Here is a 20,621-nt window from a genome sequence, read left to right on the forward strand (position 1 = left end):
TTCCTATTGTGTATACTCACGGTGACATAGTAGGTGCCCTCCCCACCCTCCTCGAAGTCGATGGGAGTGCCCGAGTCCCCGCTGCTCAGGGAACTGGCCGACCCGCGTCTACCCAGCTACGAGCGGGCACACATATGTTATGCACACAGTCAAACGGGTTACATGATTTATGCGAACAAGTTATAGAGAGAAGGTAAAGTAGGATTTAAGTAGTTGGAAAATTATTAACATAACGATCAAATTATAATCCCAGTGATAATGAATGGGCCAGTGCTTGTCTCATGCCGCGTAAGCACTATCAGTGCGACGGCCATGCTTAGATGAGACCGGGCGCGATGCAGGCGCAGTAGAGGTATGGAGAGGCGTGTCGGATGCTGGGTGCCGTGTTACCTGGTCGCCGGTGGTCACCATGGTCTTGACCTGCTGCGTGAGCACGCGCTGCTCGTGCCGGGTGGCGGAGGAGGTGAGCGTGTGCGCGACCGTCTTCTCCTCCATCTGCTGCGTCTTGGCTTTCGTATCGAGGTCGTGGTGCGTGGTCGCCGTGCGCGTGGTTACCGCCCGCGCGGTCACGTAAGGGCTCTTTCCCTCGGGCTCTAGGCTTTCCGCCTAGATTTAGGGGTTAAACTAGCATGCATTTACTATATACACGTGTAACTAGCAAACGACAACAAAACTACGTTAGCTTTGACAATGAAATAAAAATAAATTAGGCCACTCGATGAATGAACGTAAAAAAAATAAAACAACATTTAAAAAAGGTAGTAGTATTAAGTAGTGTGTTACCGGCGTGTACTGAGGGGAACGAACCTTGTTGGTGTGCGTGGAGAAGGTGACCTCGCCCGTGCCGAGGTTCTCCACCTCCTGCTCGACGTTGTGGGTGACGCCTTCCTCGTTTTTGGTCAGAAGCTGCTTGGTGGTCGTCTTAACCACCACGGGGGGTGTGGGAGTTTTCTTCGACCGCTGCGAAACCGGGATCTTTGAGGAGAGGGGGGTGCTGGATGACACGAAGCCTTGGTGCCGGATGTGCTCGCTGGTGGAATACTCGGTGAAGGTCTTGGGCTCGTCGCCGCGCGCGGGGCTCTCGTCCTTGCCGAACGTGCTGAACTTGTGCGTGTTCACAGTCTGTATATCGATGTTTGCGGGCAGGTCCTGCGTCTCCTTCTCGATGGTGTAGTTGCCGCTCTTGTCTTCAAAGTGTGAGGGGTCAATCTGGGAGTAGTGTAGGATGAGTTGCCCGGTGACGGGGTCTCGCACCGCCGTGCTGGGGTCGATGTCACCCGTGTCGGGGTCGATGTCGCCGTACTCGGTTTTTATTCTTCCAGTTATCGGGTCGATTTTGCCTGATAAAGTCATCGTTTGCGTGACGGTGGTACGAGCACCTTTGAGTCTCGGATCGTCAGGGTCCACGTCGATCGTTTCTCCAGTTATCGGGTCGATAATTTGGTAAAGATAGACGGTCTTGGTTGTTATTATTCTACCGGTGGTTTCATCTATTGTGCACTCTCGCGGATCAACTTCTTTAACGCGTCCCTTCTCATCTTTCTGTGTGATAACGTAAATTTTGACAATGATCAGCCTACCGGTTCTGGGATCGATCTTACCCAACTTGGTGTAGATTTCTCCGGTACCGGGGTCGACTTGTGAGGCAGAGTACAGAGGTTGATTTTCTTCATCCAATTCCCCGGTGGCCGTATAAATTTGTCCGTTAACCGGATCGACCTTGATAAGAGTTTTGTCGATTTCGGTGGTTTTGATGATGGTTCCTGTCTTGGGGTCGAGACGGCCGTAGATGGTGATGATGTAACCGGTGACGGGATCGATTTGTCCGGCCGTGTATAGCACTTCGCCAGTTTGTGGATCTTTTGGTCCGGCAATCCAAATCTGGTTAGTTTTTGGATCGACTTTGACGTTCCTAGGATCATTGGATACGATTTGCTTTCCGGAAACCGGGTCGACTTTATTACGGATTATTCGCAAACAAATCAAACGACCGATATCTTTGTCGGGTTTGCCAGATTTGGGATTGATCTGTCCGCTTCTCAGAAGGAATTGTCCGGTGACGGGGTCTACGTTCAATTCTTTGCTTTCGAATTTACCAGTCTTAGGATCATTGTACGTTACGGTACCTTTCAGTAGGTCGATTTGACCGTACTTTGTGTCGATCTTATTATTGTCCGGATTCAACTGACCTGTCGTGCTTTCAATAACGGAATGTTTTGGTTCTATTATTCCTTTCTTTGAATCGACTTTACCAACGAATGTGGTTACCTCGACCACGGGATCTATGTGTGTACCAACGACTAATACTTGACCAAGTTTAGGATCGAGTCTTCCAGTTTTAGGATCGGCGACACCGGTGATCGTAATTTGACCGTTATTTTCGTCAATATCTACCGGTTTAGTATCCTGAGCGCCTGACGTGTCGGTTACAAAGATGACACCATTTGAGGGATCTATGACACCGTATTTGGTCGAAATGTGTCCAGTTTCTGCGTCCACCTTTCCTTTAGTATGCTCCACTGATCCGTTTTCAATATCAACTTTACCAGTCCTCGGATCTATCGGGCCTGTTATTGTAGTAATTTCTACAAGAGGATCATCTTGCTTGGCGACGCTCAAGATCATTCCTAAGGTTGGATCAGCTTTACCAGTCTTTGGATCCACAGCGCCAGATGGGATGAAAATTTGTCCAGTTTCGGGGAACACAACCCCGTCTTTTGTCTTCCGTTGGCCGCTAGGATCGCTTACAACTAAGTTACCAGTATTTGAATCGAGTACTCCGTACTTAGTTTCGATCTGGCCATTGGGATCTAAGATGCCAGTAATATGCTCGACTTCTGCAGTACCCAAGTCCGGTTTCTTGGTCTTAGGATCTACTCTAGCAAATATAACCATAATCTTTACAATCTTTCTCTTAGGCGGAGCAGGCGGTGCACCTGTAGGTTTAACTGGCGCTGTTTTATGAACTGGTGTAACTGATGTTACTGGCGAAGCTTTTTGTGTTTGACTACTAATAACAGGTGAAGTTGTCTTGACTGGTGATTTTAACGGTGTTTGTATAGGCGTCTGCGTAGGTATCTTTATGGGTGTCACAACTTGTTTAGTCGGCGAGACGCTAACTCTTTGTGTCGGGGATGCCGCTTTAGCCAAGATATGCTGCTTATCAACAATTGCAAGTTGTTGGGCATATGAGGGTTCTAGTTTACCAGTGGCGGGATCTACCACTGAGGTTGTCACGACAAAGTTTCCTGTCTGTGGATCGATTTCTGCCTGTTTCAATTCCTGCTTACCCGTGATGGGGTCTTTGTAGAATATTTGACCTGATCGCGGATCAATGATGCCGAAATCAGTATGTATTTTTCCATCTTCAGCACTAACATAACCTTTAGAAGCTTCCACTGTTCCAGCACCTGCGTCCACAGATTTTGTTCGTGGGTCATATTTTCCAGTAATTATGACAAGTCTTATTTCTCCTTTAGAAACAGGTTTAGTATGTGGCACGACCTTCTTACTAACCACGCTATACTGTTGCACTAATGTCGGATCAACTTTTCCAGTCCTCGGATCGACTACTTGACTCGTTACTAACATGTATCCAGTTGATGGATCAACGGTAGCTTTCTTAACTTCTCTTTTGCCTGTTACGGGGTCAACTAATGTTATTTCACCTGTAGCGGTGTCAATTGTGCCAAGTTCTGAAGCAATCTTACCGTCAGGTGCAATTGTCGCGCTAACAGTGTCGACGTATCCTTGATTCGGATCGATTTTCTTAGTTCTTGGGTCATATCTAGTGGTAATTATTACCAGATGTATTTCACGTTGTAAAGGCTTGACATCCTTGTCAACAACACTTAATTGTTGCGCAAGTGATGAATCTGCTTTTCCTGTCTTTGGATCTGTTACTCCAGAGGTTAGAATCAAATGACCAGTTTTAGGATCGACAACTGCTTGTTTTAGTTCACTCTTACCCGATTTCGGGTCAACATGTTCGATTCTACCAGTGTTGGGATCAAGAACTCCTTGGTTAGAATGAATGAGGCCATCTGCGGCTATTATTCCCCGTAGAGATTCAACATGACCGTTAGAGTTATCTAACCTTTTGTTTTTCGAATCATATTTGCTAGTAATCACAACTAATTGTACTTCTCTGCCTGGAACAGGTGCAAATGTATCTTTTGGTTTTTCAACAACACTTAATTGTTGACCAAGATTTGGATCTACGTGTCCTGTATGCGGGTCTACGACGCCTGATGTAAGCAATAAATTTCCTGTTTTTGGATCAACAGTTGCCTTTTTAATGTCTTGTTTCTTAGTAATAGGATCTATGAGTGTAACTTGTCCAGTGGCAGGATCGATTACACCAATGTCCGTGTAAACTTTATCGTCGGCACCGACTGTACCCGAAATTGTGTCAACGTGTGGGTTAGAAAGATCAAGCTTTTTGTTCTTAAGATCATATTTGGATGTAATGATAACTAAATTGACATATCTGCCAGGAGCACGTTTTGACATGTCCTTGTCCACTACACACCATTGTTGTCCAAGTGTTGAATCAGATTTTCCGGTCTTGGGGTCTACGACTCCAGAAGAAAGGATGAGATGACCCGTTTTATTATCAACAACAGCCTGTGATACTTCAGGTTTCCCAGTCTTAGGGTCTATTTGTTCAATTTTACCCGTTTTGGGATCCAACGTAATGTTGTTTGCATGTACTTTACCATCATTTGTGATAATAGCAGGTAAAGTTTGTATTTGACCGTTAGGATGTTCCAATCTTTTAGTCTTAGGCTCATATTTGTTTGTAATAATTACAAGTTGCACTTCACGACCGGGCACTGCGGGAATCTTTTGGTCATCTTTGTTGACAATAGACAATTGTTGTGCTAAGCCTGCGTTAACTTTTCCTGTGTGAGGGTCGATAACACCTGAAGTCAACAGAAGATTTCCTGTCTTATCATCAACTGATGCTGTTTTTATTTCCTGTTTACGAGTTGTCGGATCAACAATCGTAATTTGTCCTGTGCTGGGTTCTATCGTACCAAATTCTGAGTAAACTTTTCCATCGTCTTTTATTACTCCAGGAACTGAATCGACATGCGCATCAGTAAGATCCAATTTCTTATTTTTAGGGTCATATTTAGACGTGACTATGACCAAGTTCACATGTTTCTCTCTTAGAGCATCTTTATCTACTATTGACCATTGTTGAGCAAGAGAAGAATCTGCTTTGCCAGTCTTAGGGTCTGCGACGCCACTCGCGAGAATGAAATAACCAGTTTTTGGATCAGCAGCGGTTTGTTTAATCTCCTGTCTCCCTGATACAGTATCGAAATGTTCAACTTTGCCTGTTTTTGGGTCTAAAATTCCGAAATTAGAATGAACTTTGCCGTCTGAAGCAATAATAGCCCTTGAAGTATCAACATGCCCGTTAGGGTTGTCCAATCTTTTGTGTTTAGCGTCATATTTACTTGTTATGACTACTAATTGCGCTTCCTTACCTGGTACAACAGCGAACGTGTCCTTGGGTGTATTAACGATGCTAAACTGCTGTCCTAGAGTATTATCGACTTTTCCAGTTTTCGGATCAACGACTCCTGACGATAACAATAAGTTACCTGTCTTTGAATCGACGGCCGCTTTCTTTATTTCAGGTTTACCCGTAACAGGATCAGTAATAGTAATTTGTCCTGTGCTAGGTTCAATTACTCCAAATTCTGTGTGAACTTTGTCATCATTATCCACAGTACCGGGATATGTATCGACATGGGATGTAGCAAGGTCTAACTTCTTCTGCTTAGGGTCGTACTTGGCGGTGACAACGACTAAATTCACTCGTCTCTCCGGTACTCCTTTCCTCGCGTCCTTATCGACGATACTTAACTGTTGAGCAAGTGACGAATCAACTTTGCCCGTCTTTGGATCAATAACACCGGAAGTCACGACAAAACTTCCCGTTTTTGGATCTATAACAGCTTGTTTTGAGTCGCGCTTTCCAGTCTTGGGATCCGTATAATGAATCTTTCCTGTGTTAGGATCCAAAATACCGAAATTGGAATGTACTTTGCTATCTTTGTCGCTGATAATACCTTGAGATATTTCAACGAATCCGTTGGGCGTGTCTAATTTCTTGTTTTTCGTGTCGTATTTGCTGGTTATTGCCACAACTTGAACATCTTTACCAGGAACAGTTGCAAATGTGGAAATTGGCTTATCGACAATGCTGTATTGCTGTCCTAAAGTAGTATCTAATTGACCGGTGCGAGGGTCGATAACTCCAGAGAGAAGAAGAATGTTACCAGTTTTAGGATCCACTGAGGCTTGTTTGATTTCCTGCTTACCAGTCTTAGTATCGGTAACTTGGATTTCACCCGATCTCGGATCAATAATACCGTATTCTGAATAAATTTTACCGTCAGATCCGCTCAGCACACCTTTTATAGAGTCAACGTGAGCGAATGTCGGGTCTAACTTCTTACTTTTAACATCATATTTGCTTGTTATGACAACTAATCTTACTTCTCTGTTCGCCTTTGTCGCGTCTTTCTCAACAATACTAAACTGTTGTCCAAGGGATGAGTCTACTTTTCCAGACTTTGGATCATGGACACCAGTTGTAACAAGTAGATTGCCTGTCTTCTGGTCTACGTACGCCTGTTTCGGATCTTGTTTACCTGTTTTCGGGTCAACATAATCTATTTTACCGGTTCTGGGATCGATCAGTCCATAGTTAGAATGAACTGTACCATCGGGTGCTACTACAGCTTTGGACACATCTACATGCGCATGAGAGGGATCAAGCTTTTTATGTTTGCCGTCATATTTACTCGTTATAACAACTAAATCGACTTCTCTTCCAGGTTTAGCACCTACATTATCGTTGGACTTCTCAACAAAGCAATATTGCTGAGCCAAAGTAGGGTCTATCTTTCCTGTTTTAGGGTCGATTACACCAGAGGTAAACAAAATATGACCCGATTTAGAATCCACATGACCATTTTTGACTTCTTGTTTGCCAGTCTTAAAGTCAGTGTAGTTAACTTGACCGGACTTTGTGTTAATAAGTTCTGTGTCTGTCTGTATCTTTCCGTTAGCTTTATTTAACGTACCCTTATTTATCAGAACCGTACCATTAGCGTCATCTAATTTCTTAGTCTTGGGATTGTATCGGGCTGTAATAATGACGACTTGGATTTCATTCTCTTTCTTGGTGATCGGTATTGCTGCAGCAACTGGTGATTCATGATGAGCTCTCTCGGAATCCAGTAATGCTAATGTAGGATCAATGAGATGTTTAGGTCCCTTAGCTTGTTCTTTCAGAGCAGCCGACTGTACATAATCAATGCCAGGTGTTTTCAATTTGTTGAGATCTTCTGGGGTCTTTCGTTTCTGTGCACTCTCCACCAGATTTGTTTCTTCACCGGGCGCATAGTTAAAAGCGAGTCCGGCCTTTCTAGTAGTTGGACTCTGACTTTCATCGAGACTTCTCTGCTTTTCGTCAGAAATGGGTTCCTTTTCGTAACTGAATGCACCCTGTATGAAGGGTTTAGTGCGAGTTGGACTCTTCTCTGTGTCAGTATATTCGTAAGGCTTTGTGAAGCTCGGCTTGCTGTCTTTTGTCGGGCTCTTTTCAACTGAGCTATCCGGATTTGAGCTATCGGCAGATGTATCGAGTACGGCGACCTTCGCTTTAGGATCTTTCAATTTCTTATCTTTTTCTTTCGGTGATTTGTCCTTAGATTTTGGTGATTTATCTTTCGGTGGTTTCTCATCCTTTGGAGATTTGTCTTTTCTGCTACCGAAAAGTCCAAAGCCACCCGCCTGGTGGTAGAGAAAGGATGGGAAAGGGGAAAAAACAAATAGTGATAAAATAATCGTTTAAATTAGGAATAAAATATAAAAATTGAACTTTGCATACATATAATTTAAAAACTGATTGAGATAAAGTGTGCATAGTAAAATGCAGTACTATCAGTGCATGCTTTCATCTAATTGCGTATCTAACATTTATATGTACAAAGACATTGTATCATACAAATATATCTACTTATTGAGACATCACAAAAATATTGAGTGGACAACAAACTTTCATCTACCATTCCGCTTGTTGCTTCAGACAAAACTTTGAACATTACATTGAAACGTGAAAAAGATCATTTGTGTCACTTACCTTAGATCTCTTGGGAGTTTCAACGTTGTTTGTGATACCAGGATCGCTGGTTGTATCAGTTCCTGAACAAAAAAAAACAAATACTTAAAAATTATCAAGCAAATACCAAAACGAGGTAGTCAGTAAGACTGTTATTTTCCTAAAGAGCTTGTAGCAAGTGTTAATTCTTATTTTTTGTTAGAAAAAAAACCGACACAGTGCCGGTGTATCTGCACAACATTAGCTTTATTAAAATATCAACGTTTGTCCCCTCACTAATTATCCTGACACTGGACTTGGTTTTCGCGCCAAAGGATTCTAACTTATGTCTAAAATTTTGTAGTTGGTACAGGTAGTTTGTTATTGTACGCTATAACTATCGTTTATAAACTGACCGTTTTCAGCAGGCTTCCTCTCGACTATCTTCTTATCTTCCTTCTTGTCTGGTGGCGCTGTGGGCATCACTTTCACAGCCCCTGGAGGTGGTTTCTGGAATGTTCCAAGGTTACGATTAGAATATTTCCTAAGGTACCTCTTAATTCTTTATAACAGATAGGTCTGATATAAAGAATTAAGAACTATAAACAAAAGAGGAAAATGCTGAAATTGGTATAGTGTAAATAATTAACTTATAATTTGACCATTTTATAAATTCTTTAACGCAAATATTATTCAATAAATTACACTATTATTTATCAAAAAAATTTGTGAAGATACAAACTACAAAAGTGCATTCAAACCAAACAAACTATGCGATCGTATGTGCGTTATTACTATGAACTTCCCATGCCTCAGCCAAAAGTATATATTTCAAAGCTCTACAGAACTCTACAATACCAATTTTAATATGATTTATAATAATATAAATATTATAATGCATAATATAATTACTAGTGCCATCTATTACGTAAGTTCTTTGATTTTTATATCGGAATTTAAATCAGTTTGCCCATACTGAACTATTATTTTTTATTTTTCTGGAAATATCGAAGTCAGTAAAAGATAAAAATCCTAAAAATATTAGCGAACAATATCAATGCTATTTAATATAATATATTTTCTCAACTCGTGTCGTCAAACTGAAACATATGCACAGAGTAGCTAGCAACAACTAACTGTGCTCAAAATAACCTACAATTCCCAGTATGCCATGACTCTACTGCCATCATTCAGTCTACTCTATGACATTTCTCACAACTTTAACATCTACTCTACAACGCATAGGCCAGCTGACACACAAAAATCCAGTACAGCCATTGCGTCAAGTCTTTAAGATGGTGCACCTTTTCCATGCGGTCTGCGAGGTACTCCCCCTCCAGCGAGCTGGCGGAGGAGGCGCTGGCCGTGCCCCCGGAGCGCCGCCGCAGCTGCTCCGGCCGCATGCGGTACCACAACGGTTAGAGACCAGTGGATCACAACACTAATACTAACACCCCGTATAGTACCCATACACCAGTGATTCCCAAACTGCTTTCCCGTCCATGGAAAACACAGCAGCAGTAAGATGTCAGGATATAAGGTAGTGGTTTCACTAATTGAAGTAGTGAAATAATAAAAAGGCTCTACGAGTTAAAAAAAAAAAAAGTTTGAGAATCTCTGGTACAAGTCCGAGTACACCGACCCCATTGCGTTTTCTTGACTCGATAATAGACCAAGAGCTTGTCGTTTACAACTTTATAGAAATTTTATGATCAGCCTAAATAATATTTGAACTTCAATTAAAATCAAAAGAGAATATTTAGAATCGATCAAAAAACATTATAATTGTAAATATTTAGTCTCGCAATGGGGTATTGTCCAATTTCCGTGTTTATTAAAATCATAGAGAATTGTGGATAATCTAACAATAGAGTAATATATTGTTTTCATTTGGCCAAGGACCATTTGGTTGCGATCCACTCGACATAAACAAGCATTATAATGAACAATGACATCATCCCGTGCATTTCAAACATGTTTTTAATGATTTTAATTATGTTACCCTTTTCATTTTGTCATGACAATTTTCAACACAATTACTTAAAAACAAACAATTTCTCACAGAGACGAGTTGAATAAATCATCTACACATATTAATAAAATTGGAGTGTCTGTATGTTCAATTGTAAAAATCATATTTCGAACACATGATATATTTTCATTGCTGATAATAAAAACCTTTTTTTTGTCTGTCTGTCTGTCTGTCTGTCTGTCCACAAAGCGCGTTCATACTCAGACTTTGATAGAAAGGTAGCTGATGAAAGCATATTATACATGCTACAGGATACTTTTTTTGACCATTTTTTTTACTTTTTTTTATAAAGTCGCGGCCGACCTTTATATTTATATATATACTAGCTGTCGCCCGCGACTCCGTCCACGTTTTTGTCAAATAAAATTAAATAAAATTTAGGGGTGGACTACCCTTAACATTTAGGGTGATGAAAAATATATGTTTGCCGATTCTCAGAGCTACTCAATATGCTTACAAAATTTCATGACAATCGGTCAAACCGTTTCGGAGGAGTATGGGAACGAAAATTGTGACACGAGAATTTTATATATAAGATATAATAATAAAACAAAAATCTCATGACAAAATGAAAAAGTCATACAAATGAGATTTATAAGTTTACATTGATCGTAAAATTACACTGTTGAAACATTTGTATTAAAACATGTGTTTTTCAAACTATCACAACATGTTTCGTCAGTGTAAATCCACGGTTAGTTTCACATCGCTACTGACATTGAATACATCATGATAAACAAGAAATCAGTGAATATTCAAACACAAAGACATTTACTGAATTTATACATTACTAATATTACGTAGGAGTTTACAAACTAAACATTTTCAAATAGTAAATAACTAAACTATTCAAAACAGACCAGCTTTGACATAAATCAAGACAAAGTTATTAAAATTGTAGTAAAATGCAATTTACATGACTCTTAGACTATGTTATTATGTTTTTTTAATCGTTGAAATTTACTAAATTTAATTTTAACAATATTATTGGTTAGAATTTTTAAGTTAATTAAATTAAAAAAAAAATAAGTAGCGTCAAATAACTGTGTCTTATTATTGCCGCATCAAGAATCGTAAAATGTGGATTTACCGTGGATTTCTAAGACCAAAATACCCGTAACCCGTCAAAGATAATGACAGGAATGACGATATGTTTCGCAGACATTTTAGTCTCAGTAATCAAGATTTGTCTGACTATCCAGACAAATCTTCACTAAGAGCCTGTTTCAAACAGTCCTAAATAAGTTACTTAGTAATTATAAAGTGTTAGTTAATTTATTTTTCAACAAGTTATTAAACAACAAGCAATACTTAATGCGACTGTCAAACCAGGTCTGTGTCACCGTAGTATTACACTGCGGTACTTGTCACCGCAGTGTAACTGTACGGTTATCGCGACAAATAATAAGCATATATGTATGTAGTACATAGTACATTATGTGAATGATCTGACATACCTTGTCTTTGATAGTGGGTCGAGGTGCGGGCTGCGGCGGCATGGTGTGTCGCTTCGCGGCGTCAGGCGGCATCGACTCATCCTTGTCACCCGCCGCCAGGGCTGTCACAATACATGTCAATATTAAGCTTAATACACGAGCTGACACTGCTGGAACAATCTATATATAAAAATCAATTTCTGTTCGTTAGTCTCGCTGAAACTCGAGAACGGCTGAACGGATTTATTTTATCTCGGTCTTGAAATGTTCGTGGAGGTCTAGGGAAGGTTTAAAAGGTGAGAAAAAGTGAAATAATTTTCATTCAACGCGAATGGAGTCGCGGGCGACAGCTATTCTAATAATATATTTACGTGATCCCTTTAAAAAAAAACAACAGAAATAACAATTTGAACTCGTAAAACATTATGAAGAGGAAAGATTAGATTGTTCGTTTGTTTGCATTGAATAGACTTAGAAACTACTGAACCGATTTGAAAAAGCTACACCATCACCGAATGACATATACTATACTTATTACTTAATTTTTTAAATTTCCCTGCGTATAAAGTCACGGGCAAATGCTAGTCATATGATAAATACATACATAATGACCTCGAAACATCCTAATAGAAATTGATAACGATGAGTACCAGGGTAACAGAAAACTATATTAGTATACTTAATTTAAGAAATGTATGAATCTTATATGAGTCAATCGTAGTAGCGTGTTTGTATGCGGTTTGTGGTTTAGCGAGTGGGTGAGTTTAAGTCATACTACTATGTTGTGAATATAGAAAGATATATGGGTCAATATTCTATTATATACTTTACATATAAAAAATGTAATCGTAAACAAAATAACATATTTTTACTAAGATCATCTGACGCACGCGAGACACATCTCAAACTTAGTAACATAATACATTTTTAATACTAATTTTATATATATATATATATATATTTTAATTTCTATTTTTTTAACAGGAGCCGAACTAACGATCAATTAGTTAAATATACGTGTTAATGATTACCTATTAATAATTAATCTAAAATAACATAATAAAGATTCAACTTAGATAATTGTACATAATTAAGTACTCTGTTTGGCAAACTGACAAAACTATTTGTTTATATTGCATTACTAAATATTACAAACATTGTTTACATTTCATATTTACATGTTGCCGAGTAATTCTTAGAACATGTTTTATAAAATAGATTAATATTGTTTAGCGATTTTAAGTACTGTTAGGAAGAAAATCCAAAAATGTGGCAGTGTATTGACTCAACACTAGCCTTACTAAAATGTCGACGTTTATGTCCCCTCACTAATCATTCTGACACTAGACTTTGTTACGAGGACACGTCATTACCGCCAAAGTATTGTAATTAATAATATGTAAAAGTACTAATATTATAAATGCGAATGTTTAGATGGATGGATATCTGTTTGATTTTCAAAACGGCTGTATGTATCTCGCCTTATCTGATATAACACATAAGCTACTAATTAAGTTTTTTTTTAATTCAGCGTAAACGGAGTCTCGGATGACAAATAGTATTAAAGAATAACTCCTATCACATTTTATGTTGATAAAAAAAGCAAAATCCAAATAAATAAAAAAAAAAGCTATTCCTGCTAAACCAAATTTTGTTTGTATACACTATGACATATACGCTTAATATTAAAGAGGTGAATCATTTAATGCTAATTGATCAACAGACGATACATCGTCTTAAAACTTAACAATAAAGATAAAACAATCATACCAACAGCAAAAAAATCTCTTATAAACGATTACTGGAGTCAACAGAAGTCATTAATTTTAGTTATTTCCTAGAAATTATACTTTAATTTTAGTTTAATATTCAACCTATTATATATAGTAAAATTGTGAAAAATTAACTAAGATATAAATTATTTGCAATAAACTTTCACTTTACATCTCAATTACATTGTTACGTAATAAATTTAATAACTATAAAAAATCAACTAAAATATTCTTCTAAACTGCCATATATTTTCACTTTGAAATAAAAAAAAACTAAAAACAATCCAAACACAACAAAACAACCAAATAAATAAAATAAAAAAATATTACTAACATGTACAAGAAGGATTCCAACAATCGTTAAACACCATCACCAAATTTTAATAAACAATAGGAAAATATGAAAGACAAGGTATGCGCACGCGCACGCACGCGCACCGTCTCACACTGCGCGAAGTACTATAACTGTATAGAAGTAATGATTACGTGTGTGCGTTACTTCAGCGTGTATTTATATCTGCTACTTCATCACAATATCAATGGACGATACTATGCCACATCTCACTGTGTTTACTACAATATACACAACACTGTTTCCAGTGTTCCGGTATAGCTTTTGAGTAATATTCATTTTAATATAATCTCTGTGGTTTGACATATTTACGATAAAAATCTAAACCATGTGGTTTAAACTATAGGTCCGGAGGGGGGTAAGCTACAATTTGGTCTTATTAGAAGTTGTTTTATCTATTTTACGTCTTTTTTTATTTTCCAGGGGGCCAGGGGTAACTGCCCCTCTGTAATACCCCTTCCCCAGGCGATGCCCGTGACCTAAAAATACTTACATATATTAGGTCATGTTTTACTAAATGATTACTTCCTGAATCAGTTTACTCACGATTTATTTATAATCCCTAATATCGACTAAACAATAAAATAAAATACATAGTTACTATCACGTAAATTATTTTACTAAAATATAACAAAATAAAAAATATACGAATTCATTAGGTCACCTTTGTGGGAAAACAACAACAATGATGACATCACTAGAACTTGCATTAGCGAGTTTTTGCCAAATGTCTGTTGGTAATGATGTCATCTCGCATAAAACTATCCGACTGCATCTGTACCATATGACTCAAATCGTAACTAAATTTTGGACGCTACAGAGACGCTACGTAAAATATGTCAGTGGTGCTCAAACTTTGGCCACTGCGAGAATATAACGAATATAATAAAAAAAACGAGATAAGAATGAAATTCATACAACCAAAAATATGTATATATATTTCTCCGATTTGTCTATTCTGATATTAAAACAAATTCAAATAGTCTATAAAGATAGGTTAATTAAATTTAAAAAATAACGAATAATAATTCACAATGGAAACAAAAGTAAAACCATATCCATCTATTACAAAAAAAATCGAAAGGAAAACGTTTAGTTTATTTAAATTTAACGATGCGATTACTAGATTGAGAACCACTGTCTTAGGAGAGTACTAAATCGACAGTGCGTTTAATATTCTATCATATATTTGACCAACCAAAGATAATAACACTTTCAACCTAAATACGATCTTTTGCATACGATTTATGTATTCAAATGTTACTTGTTATTAAACCAAACAGATATAGAAATTTTAAAAGAATAATGGTATGTTGAAATATTGACTATTTCATAAACACATATTCAAAGTTTACCTTAAAAATTACGTAAAAAACGTAAGCTTTTCGCGCATATTTTTAGATAAAATGTAATCCGTTTATATCTAAAAACTTTACTACTAAGCATTAGCATCGTACTCAGAAAACAGACCTTTAGTTTAGATTACTATCAACTTAATAACTCTAACCGTTGCTTTCTGAGACCAAAATATCCATACAACATATCATCATCCCTGTCATTATCTTTGACAAAACAGAGATAACAGTATATGTTAAACGGGGAATTTTTTTCTCAGAAATCCACGGTAAGAGTTACAATTAATAAAAGATCATTTATCATGGGTTTCTGAGACTAAAATCCCCGTTAAAACATATTGTTTACTCTGTTTAGTCAAAGATAATGACAGATATGGTGATATGTTTCATAGAGATTTAGGTCTCAGAAACCCACAACTAATACTGCAAGGGAACGTGTCATGTCGGTGACAGCAAATGAATGAGTCGCGGCACAAATATAATTGTCATTGACAAAGTTATTTTTCTCGTTATCCGTTTATTTCGAGAGTGTTACATTTCGCGTTTCGTGAAATCATATCATGTAAACGAGTCGATGATCAAATACTAAAGTTTATATATTTGAACAACATCCAAGATGACATTCGCAAATGCGAATACATTTTCATATAATAAACTTTTTTATGCGTTCTCGACGTATACTTGTGTATAAATCAGCTCTGAATCGGTTCAAAAGATCAGCTCACATAGACTCGAATCGTTGAGCTGCGGTTCAACAATCGAATCATTATTTTACGGCTCAACGCGATCTTCTATTACTATGCAAGTAGACGACTCGTAAGCCAGCTAACATGTACTGACAGATCTTTAAAACAGAGAGCGCCGTGCAGCTCACCAACACATAGACTTGCGTACCGCGAGATGATGTACGTACCGTCCATGCTGCGCGAGGAGAGTTTCCTGGAGGAGAGTGTGCGGGCGAAGTGCGGGGGCGCGCGCTGCGGGGGCGCGGCGCGGGACTCGTAGTGCGTGCGCCCGCTGTACCGGAAGCGGGACCCGAGCCGCGGGAACAGCGTGCCGCGCGCCGCCGGCTCCGGGCTCATCAGTCTACATACATACATACATACATACATACACACACATACATACAATCATACACACAATCAATTATTGTTTTTTTTTAAACTAGGGGCACCAAAATGATTAAACAAGCAACAATTAGTTATGCCTATGATGAAAAAATTGATTTCAAGTGTATTTTGAACGGCTGATTCTTACAGAAGTGAAAAAAAAATGCAGTTCCTCTTAAAATTCAATGAAAACCAAAAGAAAATTTCCACTATTACATAATTCTATAGATAATCCGAGTCTATCGTCATATAATATTAAAAAGACATTACCTAAAGAAGGTGTGATGCTCGACGCAAGTCTTCCATAGTTTCTTGGCAGCGCGGTGGTTGGCGAGCTTGAAGCCGACCGTGGACTCGAACTGCTCGAACTCTCCGGGTCGCAGTTTCACATAGAAATTGTGACGCTTGTAGCTGATCTTCAGGATCTTCGGCCACGCGAAACGGTTGATACGTAACCTGACAATATACATCTTACAATATTACCAATATTATAAACTAGCTTTCGTCCGTGACTCCGTCTGCGCGGTATTATAAAAGAATGGTAAGTAATCTATGCGTTCTTACAGGCTATCTTCTACATCTGTGTTAAATTTCATCAAAATCAGTTCAGCCAATCTGGAGATACTTTCTCACAAACATACATTCATCCATCCATCCAAATATTTGCATTAATAATATTATTGATCGTGTTACTTCTCCCTGTGGACGAGGAGTCCGGAGGAGCAGACGCCGAGCGTGATGTCGACGTTCTCAGAGTCCTTGGCGGGGTGCAGGTCCACGCCGTACATTGCCAGCTTCTTCGCGTTCTCCAGGTAGTTCAGCTCCGCCTCTGCCGGCGTCTGACCGCTGCACAACAACAACATACCTTAATTGTGTATCTTACAATGCCTATAATATTGATCCAATCAGTTAGTGTACATTTAATATGATAAATCTACACTTAGGGTTCCCTTCAATGGTCAATTAACAACTCTAAGTGAATAAGTTTTGCGTTTTGGAGCCCTAATTTTTCTCCTCTTTTCCTTGCCAACATTTTCTTATAAGGAAGGGATGGGAAGCTGAAATGGATTTGATGAAGGTGGGATATATGTATTCTCTTTTTCAGTATCTTTATGATGTCGACTAAAGGTAGGTAATGCTTTCTTTTCGCTATTTCTGTGAATTCGGATGGCCACTTGCTCATCTTCTATGTATCTCACCGATGCGTCTTATGTAGCTCCACCACTTTCTCCTCCAATTCGGGTGTGCAGGCTGCGGGCGGCACCAGCTTCAGCTGTCTGCAGAGCGCCGCCCCCGCCTGCGACTCCTCGTGGTCCCCCAGCTCCGACTGCAGCAGGTACGACGCCAGCAGCGCGTGCGTCACCGCAGAGCACGGCAGACGACCTGCACACAATGAATTAGTATAGTAGTTGACATGTCTAATATCTGTGACGAAATTCAAAGATTTATAAAATCAATCAAATAGCGATGGGCAAGTGTGTTTGACTTACTTAGTCAAACCTAACTTAGTGTAGGCAGTAATACATGCATGGGGACTTGTATGAGCTAGTGAACAACATTAAAACCCTAAGACACACGAGGAAAACAGCTAGAAACATGACGTTTCCTCTTCAAAAATGTTAGCATGGATTTATATTGTTAAAAGAATATTAAGAAATTCCTCAATTAATTGTAGTCTCATGTCGGTGTTTTCTTCTTCTACTTGTAACTCACCTTCAAGCAGGTCCCTCCTGACTGCCAGCACCAGCTGGTACCTGGTAAGCTCTTCCTGCAGCTGCGCAGGTTCCGGTGGGTAGAACTTCACTGCAAACCTGATCTCCCACGGCTCGCCTGACATCACAGAGAAATCAATGATAAAAAACTAACAGGAGACCAATACAAACAGTAACTTTTCGCATATTTCTATAGATATTCATTTTTTATTGGATATGACAGTTAAAGTGCAATGACATACGTTTAATCATCTTGGAGACTCTCTTCTCGAGGTCAATCCATACGCGAGGGTCACCGCGATCCTCGTACAGCAACCCGAAGTAGTCCTTCTCCACCAGGTTGAGGGAATCACACACCTTCGCCAGCAGCTCGTGTCCTCGAATTTTCCTCTGGAAACAACAACGTCATACAGTTATTTTATCAATTCATCATCGTCATTTTCGTATCCCAATCTATATGGGATCAACGTGCGAGATTTTAGTACTCCAGACAGACCTATTTTATCATTCCTCATTTCAGTCATCGCTCCCATCTTGCGCAATTAGTAGAATGTATTCTTCTAGATTATATTCTACATCTGTGGCAAATTTCATCTAAAATTTGGCATTTATAATGTTAAATATGTGCATGCAATACTTACATCGACATCAAGCTCCATCTTGGAGCCGTCGAGGAGTTCGACATTGGCTCTAGCGAGGTTCCCCGTGGGGCGACGGCGGGGAGATGCCTCCTTGGCCTTGCTCTTCTTGTCATCCTTGGCCTCTTTGGCCTCCTTGGCCACGCCCTCCGGCATTCTGCCGCGCTTCCTTCACCACCTGGAAACAGAGAACAAATATTTAAATCACCATGAATATTGTAAGTGTACAATGAACTTGTCTACTTTTTGGTAAAGTACACATACACATACTGTCGTTCAGGTTATTTTTAATTGTAGGATTACATATAATGACGACTCGTCTTAACTAGGAACTAAAATAAAAAGTGCAATAAAAACATTATAAGAAGCTTTAAAAATCAATTAATTATTACAAGATATAAAGCAACCATGAAAATAGGTCTCAAGAGATAAATCCGAATTAAAATTTAAAATGCAACGTACAAAGCCGCACTCTAAGAAGCAGGTCAGCTATAAAAGCAACGAGACTCGTAATTCCATTCATTTTATACTCCACTGCCGGCTTAAATTGCGACCGCACGGCACACCGACCGCTCGAGAGTGTAATGGATTCATAACAAAAGGTTAAATTTTAATTTGTCGCTGTTTTACAAACTAACTACTACAGTACAGGTACAGTCTCCATTTGTTAACCTGGAAAATCACTTTCAGTAACTGCACATTTAAACAATAAAAAGGACAATTAACCGACATTACGATACATTTTATGTACAAAACATTTTAAGGTTTTATACGAAATTATGGTACAGTCACGGTCTTTAGCGGTGTTCCACTTACAAAAAATTGCTTTTCAACGAGACTAACTATCTTCTTCAAGCGACTTATTAGTTGTTTCTGTGGTCGACTATTTTTCGCAGATATTTAAAAGCTGCGTTCTATTGGTTATTGTTTCCGCGTTAAAATTTAAATCTTTACGAAACGTTCAGACATCGGTTGCTTTCAACGTGGAATACCGCCAGATCCCCTGATAGTACATCACATCTGGTTTGAATACATTTGTATACAATTCTGAGATAAAACAAGTCCTGGCGGAATTGAATTCAGTTTAATGAAAAATAATTCTGGTATCAAGCAGCTGTAAGTTGAATATTGATGATTCATCAAAGGTAATTAATTTCATACATACAAGACAACAAAACCCTAACACAATACGGTAGCGGCGTGGGAACAACCTTGGCGCATTGTATGTAGTCGTGGGTTCGAAGCTGTGCTTATTGTTTGCACTCACAGATACTTATCAATAAGTTAACTGCTATTTACCATTTGTTGCAAGAACACATAAGTGTTTTGTTGATTATACATGTTATTAAACAAGTTTACATCAAAACAATTATTACAGTATATCTAAAAACTTTTAGTAGTGAATAAAAATTATATCGATAAAGCGTTATCAATTTTAATAATAAAACTTCTTATCATCTCTTATCAAAGCTTATCATAAAACTATGCAGAACCATATCAAATGTTACTAATGCAATTTAATGCAATACAACGAATTCTACGAATATCTTAAATCCTTTTTATTATTATTGGGATGGGCAGAGATAAATGCATTTTTGTACTTTAAATTTATTTTGACTACAGTACTATCCAAACTTTATGACGGCTCGCAATTTCGTACAAGACGTTGCGGATATTTTAGACGTATTCGCAGGATACAAGGAACATGCGTTTTTAGTTAAGCAAAAGCTGAAACAAAGTTTGAATCTTTTATTAGTGGAACACTCGTAAATGTGGCTCTGAATATTTAACATAAGGATGAAGTAATACTTGACAATATAATAGAGTTTAATAGTGGGCAGAGAGTTACCTGCCGCATCTTAAACGGCAAATTAATTGGTCGAACAGTCGACAATGACGCATCTCTGAGTACGAAGTATAGTCAAGTCCAGTCAGATTATTAAGTATCGGGTTACTACCGACATTTAATGTATATTTAATGACAATGTACTAAAGGAAATGACAAATGTGACTTACGATTGTCATATGACACAATATTGTGTGCTGTTACTGCTGAATCTCTTTTACAAAATCATTTTGTCATCGTTCTC

General features: G+C 38.5%; 1 protein-coding gene across 1 annotated transcript in view; it reads right to left on the bottom strand.

Annotated features, from left to right (window-relative positions):
* LOC106116275 (protein 4.1 homolog) overlaps positions 1 to 20,621 on the bottom strand; it is a 50,903-nt gene that overhangs the window by 3,473 nt on the left and 26,809 nt on the right. Inside the window, exons 2-14 of the mRNA XM_013310036.1 lie at positions 18,535 to 18,709; positions 18,136 to 18,283; positions 17,895 to 18,011; positions 17,381 to 17,564; positions 16,875 to 17,027; positions 16,452 to 16,637; positions 15,986 to 16,158; positions 11,615 to 11,715; positions 8,542 to 8,635; positions 8,168 to 8,229; positions 808 to 7,818; positions 391 to 606; positions 21 to 116 (exon numbers count right to left, since the gene is read on the bottom strand). Coding sequence (XP_013165490.1) covers positions 21 to 116; positions 391 to 606; positions 808 to 7,818; positions 8,168 to 8,229; positions 8,542 to 8,635; positions 11,615 to 11,715; positions 15,986 to 16,158; positions 16,452 to 16,637; positions 16,875 to 17,027; positions 17,381 to 17,564; positions 17,895 to 18,011; positions 18,136 to 18,283; positions 18,535 to 18,687 — 8,694 coding nt within the window. The 5' untranslated portion in view covers positions 18,688 to 18,709. The remainder of the gene's footprint in view (positions 1 to 20; positions 117 to 390; positions 607 to 807; positions 7,819 to 8,167; positions 8,230 to 8,541; positions 8,636 to 11,614; positions 11,716 to 15,985; positions 16,159 to 16,451; positions 16,638 to 16,874; positions 17,028 to 17,380; positions 17,565 to 17,894; positions 18,012 to 18,135; positions 18,284 to 18,534; positions 18,710 to 20,621) is intronic.

The sequence above is a fragment of the Papilio xuthus genome, unplaced genomic scaffold, assembly GCF_000836235.2.
Source record: "Papilio xuthus unplaced genomic scaffold, Pxut_1.1 DF827756.1, whole genome shotgun sequence".
NCBI lineage: Eukaryota > Metazoa > Arthropoda > Insecta > Lepidoptera > Papilionidae > Papilio > Papilio xuthus.